This window comes from Procambarus clarkii, chromosome 20 (assembly GCF_040958095.1).
Source record: "Procambarus clarkii isolate CNS0578487 chromosome 20, FALCON_Pclarkii_2.0, whole genome shotgun sequence".
Taxonomy (NCBI): Eukaryota; Metazoa; Arthropoda; class Malacostraca; order Decapoda; family Cambaridae; genus Procambarus; species Procambarus clarkii.
Genome location: NC_091169.1, coordinates 44,890,585 through 44,908,394, shown reverse-complemented (window position 1 = coordinate 44,908,394; position 17,810 = coordinate 44,890,585). Strand labels below are relative to the sequence as shown.

General features: G+C 40.3%; 1 protein-coding gene across 4 annotated transcripts in view; it reads left to right on the top strand.

Annotated features, from left to right (window-relative positions):
- LOC123755305 (galactosylceramide sulfotransferase) overlaps positions 1-17,810 on the top strand; it is an 87,474-nt gene that overhangs the window by 44,319 nt on the left and 25,345 nt on the right. For all 4 annotated transcript variants that reach the window (XM_045737796.2, XM_045737795.2, XM_045737797.2 and 1 more), the window contains 2 exons: positions 10,638-10,731; positions 13,210-13,299. In XM_045737796.2, the coding sequence (XP_045593752.1) occupies positions 10,638-10,731; positions 13,210-13,299 (184 nt within the window). The remainder of the gene's footprint in view (positions 1-10,637; positions 10,732-13,209; positions 13,300-17,810) is intronic.

Genomic DNA, 17,810 nt, shown 5'->3' with positions numbered 1-17,810 from the left:
AAATGAACGTAGATATATGACCGAACCTAACCAACCCTACCTAACCTAACCTAACCTATATTTATAGGTAAGGTTAGGTTAGGTAGCCAAAAAAAGCTAGGTTAGGTTAGGTTAGGTAGGTTAGGTAGACGAAAAAACATTAATTCATGAAAACTTGGCTTATTAGGCAAATCGGGCCTTGAATAGTAGGCTGAGAAGTGCGTTCTGGCTATTAGGTACGACATATATATATATATATATATATATATATATATACAAACACTTGCATGTACAATATATATATTGCATGTACAAGTGGTTGAATGGCCATAACAAAGGGGATGTTAATAGGGTATTAAAAGTATCAACACAAGACAGAACATGAAACAATTGGTATAAATTGGATAAGTTTAAATTTAGGAAAGATCTGGGTAAATACTGGCTCGGTAACAGGGTTGTTGATATATGGAACCAGTTACCGCGTAACATAAGAGGTAGGATCCCTTGATTGTTTCAAGCGTAGATTAGACATATATATTAATGAGATTAGGTGGATATAAATAGGAGCTGCCTCGTATGGGCCATTAGGCCTTCTGCAGTTACCTTCATTATTATGTTCTATGTCAATTCACCGCCGTCACCAGTCAGCCGGAGCCGGTGGCTGAGCGGACAGAACACTGGACGCGTGATCCTGTGGTCCCGGGTTCGATCCCGGGCGCCGGCGAGAAACGATGGGCAGAGTTTCCTTCACCCTGAGGCTTCTGTTACCTAGCAGTAAATAGGTACCTGGGAGTTAGTCAGCTGTCACGGGTGGCTTCCTAGGAGTGGAGGCCTGGTCGAGGACCGGGCCGCGGGGACACTAAAGCCCCGAAATCATCTAAAGATAACCGTCAGTACATACCAGTACCACTAAAGTACCGCCGTCATTAGTACCAATAAAGTTCCTTAATTACTATTTTCGTACTATTCCAAGGTCGACAAATTTCACATATCTCACAGGCGCCTTCCTCAACGCCAATCCAACACACTAAATATATCTCCCCCATGCGTCGAACCATCACACTGCTAATATGTCCTCCACGCGCCTCTCTCAAACATCAAGTGCGTCGAGTGAATCAAACCAACACACTGCTATTCCCGGGTGGAGCACTCCTATTATTATTATTAACATCTTTATTGACAAAAATTAATTACAATTTTGCTTAATCTGAAGAATTCAATTAGGTCTTATTAGAGTGAAGATAATGCTGGTATTCACTATCACACAGGGCAGAGGATCATACACAATACAATATGTCTAAACTGTAGGCTGAAGAACATATATATCATGGTTACAATCAACTGCATTAGACTGTACACACGTTTCAATGTACGAATATGTAAATACGACTTTATTTTGTGCACTGTCACACAAGGGCAGGGATGAGTTCATAAGAGATACAGGTTAAAAATAATATAAATAAAATTGTTCTTCATTCTTTAAAATGGACATGCAAATTCTGGATAAATTCCTATCAACCCGTCCTCGACTCAAGTCCATTACATCCAGCGGTCGACCCCACAGACGCATTCATAAATTTTAACATACTGTTCATTAAAATAGGAATTTTCTCAAATATAAATTAAGATTATAATACATTAGCATATTGTGCATTAATAGGAATAGGTTAGGTTAAGTTAGGTGTTTAGGTTTTGTTGGCGATTATTTGTATTTGTAGTACGTGGGTGAAGCATTTACAGCATTGTGGTTCGCAAAAATTTGTCAGTGAAGCACTTGTTCCGGAAGTTTGTACAAACACGCTTTGGAACCTTTCTTGTAATGTTTCCCACATTTCCTTTTCATTTTCTGTGAATCTGTTTCCCATTTTCAACCTCTGAATATTATCCTTCACCTGCAATTTATTGTTTAGGAATTTATAGAATAGACCTGGTTCTGTTTTACATTTGTCCACACTCCCTTTTTCAAAAATTCTTTCTGCCTCTCTCCTCACTGCCGTGTAGTTGTTTCTCGCATCTTTGTATCGCTAGAATGTTTGGGGGGTTTGGCCTCTTCCTATATTGATTCCATTTTTGTGTCTTTTGGTCTCTGGCCCTCTCGCAATTTCTGTTGAACCAATCCTGTTTCCTAGTTCTAATTTTCTTCCAGATTAAAACTCATTGCATACTTTATTCCCAAAAAGACATGGTCACTTTTACCCAAGGGAGGAAGGTACTGAATGTCAAATATCTTTTCCTCTTTCCTGGTAAATATCAAATCCAGCATGGAGGGAACATCCCCTTCCCTTTTGGCCGCCTGACAGCTAGGTGGACAGCGCTTCGTTATTCGTAGTCCTGAGGTTCCGGGTTCGATCCCCAGTGGAGGCGGAGACAAATGGGCAAAATGTTTCTTTCACCCTGATGCCCCTGTTACCTAGCAGTAAATAGGTACCTGTGAGTTAGACAGCTGCTACGGGCTGCTTCCTGGGGGGTGGAGGCCTGGTCGAGGACCGGCCCGCGGGGACACTAAGCCCCGAAATCATCTCAAGATAACCTCAAGATAACCTTCCCTCATCCTCGTAGCTTGTTTAACATATTGATACAAGAATGTTTCCAGAATGAGGTCTACGAATCTACAGGTTCAAAAGTCCTCTGTTCTAGCTTCATATGCCTCCCAGTCTATGGATTTGAAGTCGCCGACTACCAACAGTCGTGATCTGTCTTTATCAGCTCTCGCTATAATCTCTCAATATTGTTATAAGACCCTCTCGTTTATTTTCCAGCTCCTCCTTCGTCTATGTGTTGCATAGCGGGGGCCTAAATGCATTTATGATTATTAGTTTATTGATTGGCATCTTTTGATGACTGGCAACTGAGCAAATCATCCTGATTGCAGATCTCTAGTGCTATTACGTTATCTTCTCGCGGATTGGCAATCATTATTTAGTTTACCTTTAGGTGTTCTTTCACCAGCACAGCAATGTCACCGCCTTTCCTAATTTTTCTGTCCCGTCTCCAAACTGAGTAGCCCCTTGGGAATATGACCTCATTTAAAATATCATAAGAACATAAGAACATAAGAACAAAGGTAACTGCAGAAGGCCTATTGGCCCATACGAGGCAGCTCCTATTCTATAACCACCCAATCCCACTCATATACTTGTCCAACCCGTGCTTGAAACAATCGAGGGACCCCACCTCCACAATGTTACGCGGCAATTGGTTCCACAAATCAACAACCCTGTTACTGAACCAGTATTTACCCAAGTCTTTCCTAAATCTAAACTTATCCAATTTATATCCATTGTTTCGTGTTCTGTCCTGTGTTGATACTTTTAATACCCTAAAATCTTCAAGTTTCGTCTCCGTGAGTGCAACAATGTCTGGTGTCTGCAGCTGTATTATATCACTTAACTCCAGTATCTTTGATCTCACTCCATCTACGTTGGTGTATACAATTTTCAGGAACATGTTCCCTCTCTCCTTATTCTTCACTCCCCCTTTCTCTAGTGATTATGTTGGTTTGTCTTTTTGTACCGTGTTACTGGCTTGCCTGCCATTATCACCTTGTAGAGAAAAGAATTGATTTCTTCTTCGTTCCTGCTCTCATTTAGACGTTTTGTGTCGACCATGTTCAGTTTCAGCTTGATTGATTGATTGATTGATGAAGATTAAGCCACCCAAGAGGTGGCACGGGCATGAATAGCCCGTAAGTGGTGGCCCCTTTTGAGCCATTACCAGTATCAAAAGATGATACTGGAGATCTGTGGAGGCGCAACTGCACCCTGCGTGACGGGAGATGTCTCCCGGAGCAAAAGTTTCAGCTTCTCTTTTGTCTTATTTTGAAAGATCTCGTTTCAATGCCCAGAATTTTCCTTCCTCCTCACTTTGTAATTTCCTAATATTCCTTAGTACTTTTTCCATCTGTTTAGCACCATTCAGAGTGATCCTCAAGGGGGTCGAGCTTTCCCTTTTTCGTACCTGCCAATTCTCCTGTAGTCGCAGACATTCTCTATGGTTGTAAGACCTTCCATGAGCCCAACAATTGTATCTCCTACTTTCTCTTCTTCTACAGCTCTTTCTGACCTATGTTATCTCTTTTTCTTTGCAACAAAAAATTAACATGGACTTCGATCGACTGTGTTTTGCACCAGTTTCGGGTTTGATACCAATTCCTTTCTGACTTCCAGCCTAATGTTTGTTTTTTCTTGGTTGTTGCAGTGTTTGGCTTCCATTAATGCGTCCTCTATTTTTACTTTCTCCATGGCCGCTTGTGTATATGTGAGTTACATATCCTTCTTGCACTGTTCTATTCCCTGTGTGACTTACTGCATCTGTACTGACAAAAGCTGTTTTTCCTGTTGGATTTCCTTACCTAACCTATTGTAGTCATTTATGTTTAGATTTGCTTTAACTTCTCCAAAAGCTATTTCCAAGAGTTTATTTTCATCTTCCATGGATTTGCAATTAGCTTCCCATTTGTTTTTTGTCCTCGCATAAGTCTTTCATTAATCCTCCAAGATCTAAGACTTTGCTACTTAAGTGGTCATTACTTTCACTCATTTTACTGATTATTTCAATATGATATAGTTCACAATAATGTCTAATTTTGCCAACTTGTTGTGTAGACTGCTTATATTAATACTTTCCTCATTGAATCCTCCAAAATCTAACTCTGTTTTGTTTTTCTTCTTGCCGGCAGCCATCTTGAATATTGTCGTCTGCACTGTTTTCACTATGCAACTTTTTCTCACGCAATTAATTTCTTTCGCAAAACCCACGCACCCCCGCGCATGCGTGGGTGAGTGTTTGTTTAGGATGCATCTCTATTTTTCTACATCTGTGCCTCTATCTTTGTGTGACTGTCTACGTCTATCTGTGTACATCTGTGATTAGAAATCAAGAAGGTAAGGAAGTTGCAAGGGAGCCATAAAAGCCTCCCACACAAGTTAAACTTATTAGTCTGGACCCCGCAGTGACAGACTGCTTCACCTGGACATCAACACCAGAGTAAGAGGTAGCCATAATATACGTGTGGAGTTACTGGCAATCAGACAACGCCAGCAAAAAATACCAAAGCAAAACAATGTCCGACAGTTTCACATTCAGTAGTGTAGTGTTCAAGTGAATGATCTAATGGTTTGTCGCAGAGTTTATAGGCTGAATATTCTGGTAGTGGCTCGGCCTCACTAACCTGCCAGATGTGCCTATAGCCAAGGCGAATTCTCAATGACAACATTACCTTATCTGGTCCGGTGACTGTACTGACCATACTAACATACAAATACCTATTATTACAAAAGTTGTCAGAGCTTTTATTACTGCAGCTTCCAGGTCTGGCCATTTCTTAGTTCTTTTAAATCTAAAGAACTCTTGAATTTGTATATATTTTTTAAAGGTTACATTAGGTAGTTCAACGTCAGATTTCTTGCCCACAAGCCTCATTGGCCAACCTGATCTACAAAGTCATGCTCTCTAACCCAAACATGGGATGGGATCCACACACACATTTTATACAAAAGTTATTATCAATGGATACAATTCCACTCCATTTAAATAATGGAATTCGGCCTCACACTTGTTTGGTCCGGGGTTCGAGTCTCCTAGAGCCCAGGTGAATGGAATGGTGCACGTCCATTTAATATTATAAGAGGTAGTGGAAAGGGTTACAGAGGCACATGTGGGGGGGGGGGGGGAACTTCAGTCCCAGAACCCATTATGTTCCTGTGTAACCCTTTCCACTACCGCCCACAAGATTGGTATGGGGGTGCATAATAAATGAACTAAACTGTTACTATAGCTTGAACTATTACAAGCTACTTCAGGCAGAGCATTTTTAGAGTCACAACATATCACTCCACTACCATTGAGCTTAAGGTACTCAGTGGCTTGATAAATACCCAATAGCTCAGTCTGTTTCGTGCTTGCCCAGTCGTTCAATCTCTGTGTACTAGACATGATCATTTCAGTCCCTTTGTGTGCTGCATATGCACAACCTGTTCTGCATGTGCTCACTCGCACAGAACCACCAGTAAAGGCATAGGATTCAGTTGGTTTGGAATTTTGATGATGACTATCAATAGCCTCAAATGTTATGCATCTCATGGTTTCAGCTAGTGCTATAGGTATACTTTAAACTGATGGGTGTATAATGTATAGAGACCTGCATATCTTTCCAAAGGGGGAATATAGTGAACAGTTTTATCAGGATTAAGAGACACATTCAGTTTCATAATATTAATGACACTACAACTGAGCCACACACTGTAAGGAGTTTTTGTGGAGGATTGAGGGAACAGTGAGATTTGTTTAGAATGGATCTCATTTTAATTTGAATAGAGCTGAGGGGGCCATTATTTTTCCAAATTTTGGTACAAAACGAAGTATTAAGTATTAAGTATGTTCTATCATAAATAGCGAGTAGTGTTGATTCCTTTCTCATGTTAACAATTCTGACAGGTCTGGGACAACCGAGGATGATGCGCATGGCATCATTCTGTACTACATCTAGGCCTTGTAACTGTTAAATAGAAAAGCTAACAAGATGTAAGGCATAATAATCAACAACATATCGAATAAAGGCAATATAAAAGCCACAAGCATATTTTATGTTTCTTAATTCCCATTAATTCAAATTATAAATAAGCTCTTGGATAAAAGTTTACTAACTGCTAGGCTGGCGGAGAAGTAAATATTTACAAGAAACCCGGCCACAGGCCAGGTCACAAGTTAATGGACGCATCCAGGAATACAATGGTCACAAGCCCCCAGCCCGAATATGGAAACACTCATCACCCAGTTTGTTAAGGACCGACTACTGGGACCAACTAAAGAGCCTAAATCTGTATTCCCTTGAGCGCAGGCGGGAGAGATACATAATAATTTACACGTGGAAAATATTAGAGGGGCTGGTCCCAAACCTGCACGCAGAAATAACATCACATGAGACCAGAAGTCCAGCAACGAGGAGGCCTGGTCGAGGACCGGGCCGCGGGGACACTAAAAAAAGCCCCGAAATCATCTCAAGATAACCTCAAGAAGATGGCCGAAAATTGGACGTAATTTAAAATTGAAAACAAATTGAAAATAAATTTTGGATTTTTTTCCCAAAACAATAAGTTAAGGGTTCTCTGATACGTTAAGCGGGCAGGAAATTCTCTTAAAGTTTCAAAACGTCATGAAAAACGTTAATTGAAAGTTTCCTCTACTAACCTTTCCGAGTAAGCCGGAGAACTCAAACAAAAAACTAGACAGTAAATCACTTTCGTGAGCCGATTTCATTTCAAATTACGTCCATTTTTTGGTCATTGCGCTCATACGAGCGAAAAGTGACGGTTATTTTTAAGAGGGCGGGTTGAACACACACGCTACTGTCACAAGAACAGCGAATGTTGAGCTTGCCCGTCCTGCAAACTGGGAAAGAAAATGGAGGATTACTACGAACCAAGAAAAGATTCAAATCAGCCATACATCCCATGGATTTGAATTAAAAGATTCAAATTAATGGGATGTATGGCTTTTACAATTGAAAATGGAGTGATCAGCGTCCGAGGGATGGCAATCGCCATCACGAATTCCAACACGGTTCCCTTGGCTATAACTTCAATACACTCCTCAACTCAACCCAATATGTCACAGAAAAAACTGCAACAGCAAAAAGCTCTTTGGCGAGACTGTCGGTTCCGACAAGCTCTCACCCACGTTAAACTTTACCGTTACTAAATGTTCATTAGACTAATTCACTAATATCCATTCACTCTCAACCTTACTACAAGTACCAACAATTTGAAGATCCAACAAGTACATAAGGTGCTACAATTCTGTGCTAATCTCTCTCTTAATGATAGTGTACGAACACACCAGATTTATTGGTCTTTAAAAATGGTGGCTATGAACACCAGAATCAGCCACCTCTCACGAAAACAGCTATATTATATGAAACACCTTTATATAATAATAATAATAATAATAATAATAATAATTTTTATTTAGGTAAAGGTACATACATAAAGAGATTTTACAAAGTTTGTTGGCTTTATAGATAGAGCTAGTACATACAATGCCTAAAGCCACTATTACGCAAAGCGTTTCGGGCAGCGCAAAGCGTTTCGGGCAGTGGCCAGATTCACGAAGCAGTTACGCAATCACTTACTAACTTGTACATCTTTTCTCAATCTTTGGCGGATTTGTTTACAATTATTAAACAGTTACTGAGCTCCGAAGCACCAGGAGGCTGTTTATAACAATAACAACAGTTGATTGGGAAGTTTACGTGCTTGTAAACTTTTTAATAAATGTAACCAAAGGCGGCAAAGATTGAGGAAAGATGTACACGTTCGTAAGTACTTGCGTAACTGCTTCGTGAATCTGACCCCAGATCGCGAAGGCCCCTTGGAGTTTGGCAACAAAACAAGCGACTATGAAAGTCACGAGCGCTAAGCCCCCTAAATCATATCAAGATAACCTCAAGATAATTCATCAGTTGTGAGTCGTGTGTAAACCGCTTTTCATTCATAAACTGGAGGTTGGCGGCTGGATTAACGAGCCTGGATCTTTGTATGCGAGGACGGGCTGCAGCCATAGCCCGGCCTCCCAAGAACACGCATACTAAATGATCGACCTGAACACCCTGAGGCCTGGGTCTTCGGGCCAAGAGCCAACCCCCAAGACGCTGTCATCAACTTTAACATGCTGTTCAGTCACAATAGGAATTTTATCAAATATAAATTAATATAATTTTATAATTGCATATTGTGTATGTAAATCGCAAAGAGGTAAACACGTGATGAATAATGTGAAAATATTCAACCACGAAGGAAAAATTAAAGCAGAATGGACTTGAGAGCTTTCGTGTTTAATGAACACATTATTGTCCCTATTTTGGCGTAGGTTAGGTTAGGTGTTTAGGTTCTGTTGGCAAATTTTTGTATTCGTAATACGTGGGTGAAGCATTTACACCGTTGTGGTTGGAACAGAGGTCGTCAGCGAAACATTGTTCTAGAAAGGTTTGACCGTGATGAGTTGTGAGTCGTGTATAAATAATTTCCCACTCATAAACTGGGGATTTGACGGCTGCATGGAGTCACATTTAGCCTTTATTGATGTCTTGATGAGGACGGATTGTTGTTGTTGTTAAAGATTTAGCTACTCAGGACGAAGTGTCCATGTAGCACGGGCTATGGTGAACCCGTAGAGGACGGATTACTGACGATGCTTCAAATAGGCGATGATCGGATTGAGCTAGAGGTTAAGCATCCTCACTCGGTGACATCAAACTAGCTAAAGACGACCTCTGGTTCGGTCACTGGTGGGTTCCCTGATGTGTGACAACACAGGTGACCTCCCAGTGGCTACACGAAGCACGTTTTTAAATTATTATCACATTAGGTACATCTGCATTTGTGCAGCTGCCCTAGACTATATGAAGGGGAGTACAGTGTGTCAAAAAGTGGTGCTAAAAATCCCCATCACACAGGATGGTTAGTCATACAGAGGCATGTGATAAGCAGTCTGCACTGGCAGACTCTGGGTGCAATATGATAATATAATGAACACAAGAGCGAATAAGGTAGCAGTGGTACTGAGTCCCTATCTCGCAGGATGGTTAGTCATACAGGGCCATATGTTCAGTAGCCTGCACTGGCAAATTTTGGGTGCAATATGAGGATATCTTCAAGAACACGAGAGTGAATGAAGTAATTGCAAAGCTCCAGGTGCCTCATGCCAACGGGTCTGAAAGATCTAATAACTGGGCATTCAGTGATGTAGTGTGGGAGATCATGCCACAGTTCCTGCTCACAGAGTTTGCACCTGGAGTGCTCAGGAAGCACGTGATATAGATCACGAAGCACAAGATCTCTACAGTGTTGACGATGGATATGACGTCAAAGATGTATCAAATACCATCTCAAGTGGCCAAAATAAGCAATTAGAATATAGATAAAACCTAGCATTAACTTTATTTCATAAATTCAGACATAAATTACATATAAGCAGGCAGTCTCTCATGTTAGTTGTGGGTGAGCGTAGCTCCAGGAGGACAGGAGCAATGTTATGAGGCACGATGGTATCGTAACAATAACACTGAAACCATGAAAATACATTTTGACATATCATTAGCCTATCATCTATCATCCTTTGTACTATGAGCATGATGTACACGCTGCCTGCATGCTCTTGCAAGGAGATACAAGTTAATTTTCACAACAGTTACTACTGACTATATGGGTCCTGGAGCGTGGTCTTGGTAAACAGTGTAGCCAGTCCACCAAACACAGCCAGTCTAAGTCATGCAGACAATACAATAGTTACCTCAACAGCCATCAGCCAAGGTGACAACAATGACCATGCACCATAGTGTATTCACCTAGTTGTGCTTGCGGGGGTTGAGCTCTGCTCTTTCGGCCCGCCTCTCAACTGTCAATCAACTGTTTCTACTACTACTATTTTTTTCCAACACTACTCACACACACCAGGAAGCAGCCCGTGACAGCTGACTAACTCTCAAGTACCTATTTACTGCTGTGTAATTACCTAAGTGTAGTCACAGGATGAGAGCTACGCTCGTGGTGTGCAGGTGCCCTAGACTATAACTATGTGTGTAACTCTGGAGCTGTTTATATAACTGTGTTAAATCCTTGTAGCTTGCCTGCAACATTTTCAGTCTTGTCTTCCGTCGACAGCTCGAGTTTGGCGGGCGAGGAGCCGGAGCAGTGTGCGCCCCACAGCCACATCATGTTCGTCAAGACCCACAAGTGCGCCTCCACCACCGTCCAGGTGGGTACCCGCATTTGACATTGGTTACCCGCCAAACACACACCGAAACTTCGACGTTGGTACAACGTTCGAACAGGTTGTAACACCTAACCAGTTATAACATCCAATATAGCAAGTTGTAACAACGTTCTAATACGTCATAAACACGTTAAGCCAAGATATAACAACTTTATTACAAGTTGTAACAAGCGGAAAATAGAGACAGTTTCGGTTTGTGTTTCCAGGGTACACGTTCATGCAGGAAACAGTTCACAATAGCGCTCCTGAACAAATAATGTATCCCACACATTTGAGGTGAAATGAGTGACGATGTTTGGGTCCGTTCAATGCCAGGATTCACGAAGCATTTACGCAGTCCCTTGCGAAACCTGTACATCTTTCCTCAGTTATGGTGGCTTGGTTTAATTAAACAGTTTGTGAGCTTCGAAACGTAACAATCCAGTGTCATTATTGTTATAAATAACCTCGTAGGGCTTCGGAGCTCATAAGCTGATTAATAAATGTGAACACAACCGCCATGATTTAGTAAAGATGTACAGGTTTAGTAAGAGGTTGTGTCAATACTTGATGAATTATGGTCCTGAACTTGATAAGGATCCAGGAGGGACCGCACTTGGACACTGTTATGTCATGCCATATATCCATATATGAGGGTTATGTTGTGTCATATATGAGGGTTATGTCGTGTCATATATGAGGGTTATGTCATGTCATATATGAGGGTTATATCGTGTCATATATGAGGGTTATGTCGTGTCATATATGAGGGTTATGTCGTGTCATATATGAGGGTTATGTCATGTCATATATGAGGGTTATGTCATGTCATATATGAGGGTTATGTCGTGTCATATATGAGGGTTATGTCGTGTCATATATGAGGGTTATATCGTGTCATATATGAGGGTTATGTCGTGTCATATATGAGGGTTATGTCATGTCATATATGAGGGTTATGTCATGTCATATATGAGGGTTATGTCGTGTCATATATGAGGGTTATGTCGTGTCATATATGAGGGTTATGTCATGTCATATATGAGGGTTATGTCATGTCATATATGAGGGTTATGTCATGTCATATATGAGGGTTATGTCATGTCATATATGAGGGTTATGTCATGCCATATATGAGGGTTATGTCATGTCATATATGAGGGTTATGTCATGTCATATATGAGGGTTATGTCATGCCATATATGAGGGTTATGTCATGTCATATATGAGGGTTATGTCATGCCATATATGAGGGTTATGTCATGTCATATATGAGGGTTATGTCATGTCATATATGAGGGTTATGTCATGTCATATATGAGGGTTATGTCATGTCATATATGAGGGTTCGGCTACTTATACAGTAACATTACACTTATGCCATTGTATGTGATGGACGAACACAAACGGAGTTTACTGTATGTGTATTACACCAGCTTCATAAAAAGTCTATCCGTTGTCTACTGTTGCAAAGCCAAGGACTTGTGTGTTTGGTGAGCATATTATGTAGTCTGACATTCCCTCAAGTTAATCTTTTATATATTATTAGGTAAATAGGTTATTAGTTAGGAAATTAAAGTTAAAGATTCAAGCCTTAGAGAGACTGGAATGTTTGACTATCGGTAAATTATAAGAAACCAGAAGATGTTTTAGATAGCTTTAAAATCGAAACTGACAAATCAAAAGTTTGTCAGTTTCAATGACAAAATTCAATGGACCAATTAAATCATTGCACATTTGAGTTCAGCCAATGACAGTGGCTGCCATTGGCTGAACTCAATCTGCAGTGTTGGTTCATTCAAGTCCTCACTGTGTATCCCGGTGAGCCATAACTGTTTCCTTCACAAACTCCCTCTATGAGGTAGGGAACTCGTAGTCATGGAACCTCAGCCCAACTCTGAGGCCACCATTCTCTAAGCACGGACAGATAGCAATGAGATACTCAAACCTGCTCCGAGAAATGTTATGAGAAGTGTCTAACTACCATAAACAATACTCTGCCAGCAGCTAAACAAGTCAACCCAATATCATCTGCAAAGATATTTCGGTAAGATACATTGAAGAACACAGTGCCAGTATGGTGCATCTGGTGAACACATTAGCACAGTGTAGAGATTGCTGTACAATAATTATATGTCAAAAGGAGCAGACGAGGCACAAGTGAGACGAGCTGTGACAATGTTGATGTTACAAAGAGGTTATATAATTTATATATTGCATATGGAAGAGACAAGAGAACACGGCAAGAGGACGGAGGGACGGTACCCAACCACTTGCACCATCAGGGATCGAACGCCGACCCTGGTTAGGCTAGTTAGGATGTTAACCAGCCACCTGGTTACCATCCTAACCTCCTCATATTTTGTCTTTCACTACATCAGTGTCCCTAGAGGATACCATCCTCTCGCAGGTAAGATGAGCTCATCTTACCTCTGAGTGCCAGTGTGTATAAGATGGTAATACCTGTTCTCTGGTCCACAGAACATCTTCCTGAGGTACGGATACACCCACAACCTAACCTTCGCCCTTCCTAGTCAGGGAAACTACCTCGGCAACCCCGGCCACTTTAAGGTAAGTAGGTAAGAATGGTAAGGTAAGAATGTCGACTCTTAAGTAGATATTCTCGCCAGATTCCCCTCTATTCGCTCTCTCGTTTGATAAAAATTTTGTTTGAAATCAATCAATCCGTTCAAAAAAGTTACGTATTAGTGCAAAATTGATGTTTCTTATGCATCGCTCTCGATAGGTTAGCTGGAATGCTTGCGTTGGTACGTTTCTGATTAAAACAGATGTGTTTGTTTACGGAGTGGCAAGAGGAGAGAAGGGGCTGTATTTACCTCATGATCCACTCCCCTCATCCCTCATGATCCACTCGCCTCATCCCCCATGATCCACTCGCCTCATCCATGATGAGGGACGGGCGTGTCGCGCCCTCATCCATTGTCACTTCATACTTCCTTAACCATCATTTGTTTGTTGACATCCAAGATGTATGTGTGACCTGGAGACTCAGCCAAGTCAGCCTCAAAAACCTGGAAAAAGTGGCGATCGGGGAAGCCAGTACCATTATCCGGAGTTAGTAAAGAACAGTGGAGTCTGGTCAGCCATCAGGGCTCTGGCAGCCTTCCTGCCGTCACTTGTGATGGCAGCCCTCCTGCCGTCACCTGTGATGGCAGCCTTCCTGCCGTCACTTGTGATGGCAGCCCTCCTGCCGTCACCTGTGATGGCAGCCTTCCTGCCGTCACTTGTGATGGCAGCCTTCCTGCCGTCACTTCTGGATTCGAACCCAGACAGTCAGGAACACTATGCAACATGGCATGGGGTTCGGCTGTCTGGATTCGAATCCTTCTGGGGTGTGGAGTTCACAGTTACATATTGGCTTTGGGACCATTCAAGCGTGTTTGCATTTGTGTTGCTCACGTGGCCCCACAAAATGAGGTGTATTCGGTGAAATATCTATGCCCAAGCTTACCACCAAGTTCTGTCGGGTCGTTGGGGATATAGCCTCGGCTACCAATGACTTTTGTATAGTCACGGTGGTCAAGTGGTTAAGGAACCAGGTCCGTCATGTTGCATAGTGTTCCTGGCTGTCTTGGTTCGACAAGACAGGTGTGGAGTTTTCTTCTGGTCTTCTGGGGTGTGGAGTTTTCAGTTGCATATTGGTGTAACAAACTAGGCTGTTGTAAGAATTATCCAGAAGGTTCCAGAAGTCGTGTAAGGACCTGACCTTTCAACGCGCATTCCTCTGGGGATTAGCAAGTCTGAGTCACAAAATGGCGGACGTCTTTGTTCATAGTTTCGTATAATGAATCATTCTATAGTACTCAGTATTTTAGAGAAATTAGCCTTTATTCATTTTGTATTAAAATTGTATTGTATAATATTACTGGGTAGAATATCAATATCTTCTAATTATTAGGAGAATGAGTTTAAGTCACCATCAGTGACGTCACTATTCATGACTAGACCTCGGCGCGGAAGAATTTGAGTGACCTGGCGGTCACAGGTCACAACAGTTTCCACTTTCAGTAATTCTCAAAGTTCAAATAACCATTTTGGGGATCGGGAATAGCTCTTCCTTAAGAGGCTTGTGTAATTTAACTTCAGTAAAATATTTCAACCAATCTGGATCAATTCAGTACAAACAGAGGTTAATTGTTAAACTTAAGCCTTGCTAGTAACTTGGTAAAACTTAGACTATGCGGAAGGATACAATGCTCTAGTCTGGGGAAGACCAGACGAGGAGAGATTAGTGTGGGATCGAGATCAACTGGGGGAGGTCAACCATCTCACCTCTCCCCCCAAGACCAGCACTCCACCCAAGCTGGTCAACATAGAGGTATAGTTGCTATTGTTATTTATAGGGATAGCCAATTCATTGCCAAGTAGGGAGTGCACATCTTTAGATTTTGTTTTAGTTTTTCTTTTAATAAATTAATTAGTTAGTAATTTGTCTTTTTTTATTAATTTCCATGTGTGTGTTATATTTATGTGAATTTGTCCTGGTCACGTGGTCCCTACGAGGCAGAGTTGAATTGGGCGCCGATTCTAACATCGAATCGGAATTCATCATTCCCGTTTAATTAATTCCACACTCAAGTTCCAAGGTCATATGTTACTAGTGGAGATCAAGCCCCAAGGTTGATTAATTAGCATGATCGATCTAGACCTCGATCATTGCTCAGTGTTACTGGACTGGTGGTGGCGGCGGAGGCGACTCTAGGGTTTTGCTCAAAGCCTATGTCACGTCATACGGGTTGTAGAATCCTAAGTCGGTCAATCGTCTTAGGACCACGTGGCGTGGAGTCGGCTTTAGTAAAAGTTTTGGAGTCCCTTGGTAGAGAATAAAAAAGTAAGAATACGGGTAGAGGGAGTAAAAGGTAGGAAAGATCTTTCGAGAACCCCCCCCCCGTGTTACATTGGCTTGGGGAACATTATATATATATATATATATATATATATATATATATATATATATATATGTCGTACCTAGTAGCCAGAATGCACTTCTCGGCCTACTATGCAAGGCCCGATTTGCCTAATAAGCCAAGTTTTCCTGAATTAATATATTTTCTCTATTTTTTTTCTTATGAAATGATAAAGCTACCCATTTCATTATGTATGAGGTCAATTTTTTTTTATTGGAGTTAAAATTAACGTAGATATATGACCGAACCTAACCAACCCTACCTAACCTAATCTAACCTATCACTATAGGTTAGGTTAGGTAACCGAAAAAGTTAGGTTAGGTTAGGTTGGGTAGGTTAGGTAGTCGAAACACAATTAATTCATGAAAACTTGGCTTATTAGGCAAATCGGGCCTTGCATAGTAGGCTGAGAAGTGCGTTCTGGTTACTAGGTACGACATATATATATATATATATATATATATATAAAGGAATGAGTTACAAGTCAGTAAGTTTGGACATATATAGGCAGGAGAGAGAGGTGAAGTGAGGTACAATGACAAATATATCAATGGGATTAGGTGGATATAAATAAGAGCTGCATCATATAGGCCCATACATGGATAATAATAGCATAAGATATTGGATATTAACAATGAATTAGTGAGACAAATGTGTATCAATGATCCTACTCAAATTGCCCTTTAACTGATCAATCAAACATGGATCTAAATTATATGAACCACTGCTAATGTTCAAATTACATGATTTTGTAATCTGTATTAAAGCAGATTCAATTATGTTCCTATTGAAAGTGATTTTACAATTCGTTATTGAAGAAAACATTTCCCAATCAATTTGGTGAGAATTTTCTGACAAATAAACAAACAAATCATTAGACAATTGGCCATGTCTTACAGAGTATTTATATTGTGAAATTCTACATTTCAAATCATTAGATGTTTGCCCAGCATAGAACCTATTACAGTCTTTACAAGGTATTTTATAGGTGACATAATTATCACTACGAGGGCTGTTTCTAACTAATAGTTTATCAAAAGTATTTTCGTAATTAAACAATGCATGTATATAAAAAAGTTTCAAAGCCTTGACCTTATTTTCAAACCCAGAAAAATATGGTAAACATAACACATTCTTTGGGTAAATTTTCTCATTGCATATATTATTATAATATTTACGACGTGCTTTGCTACGGCAAACTTCCAAAAAACTCAGTGGATAACAAAGTTTGAAACCAATAGAATCAATATTCCTAAACTCTTCATCTAAGAATTCTTGATTAACAACCCGAAGAGTTCTTAGATACATTCACATTGTATCTATGCCCTGAGAAATAATGAACATAAGATAAATTATTCGTAGGTTTTCTGTAGACAATAAACTTTAGTGAAAAATCTTCCTTATGAATGGCAAACATATCTAAGAATGGTAAACATTTATCAATTTCAGTCTCCAGAGTAAATTTTATAGAGGTAACTTGATCATTAAGTTTACCTACAAATTCATCTGTAGGCAATATACACAAAATAACATCAACATATCTAAACTATGGAATGATTCCAGGGGTAATTTTGGAAAAAATTCTTTTCGAAGAATTCCATGTACAAGTTTGAGAGCAATGGCGATAAAGGATTCCCCGTTGCCATTCCAAAAGTCTGTAATAATAATACTCATTATTAAAGGTAAATTTACATTCTTTAATGCACAACTTAACAAGATTGACAACAATATCAGCAGAAAGAGGTAAAACATGATTCATTAGTTCATGAGTAAGATAATCAAGAATATCATCAACCAGCACCTTTGTAAACAAAGAACAAACATCAAAACTGATTAACTTTACATCAGGAGTGATTGGAACACTATTCAATTTGTTAACTAATTCAAGAGAATTTGTCAAATGAGAAGAGGAAATAGTTCCTAACAAAGGGGACAAGATTTTGGTAAGCCATTTAGAAAGCTTGTAAGAAATGGATCCCACAGAAAAATAAACTGACGATAGGCCTCATGGGATAGTTAGGTTTATGAGTCTTGACAAGTCCATAGAGATATAGTAATGAAGGTGATGAGGTAGTAAATTGATTAAGAAGATCTTTATGTTTACTTAACAACTTTCTCAAGCTGCTATTGAAGAACTTGATGATGTCACCAAGA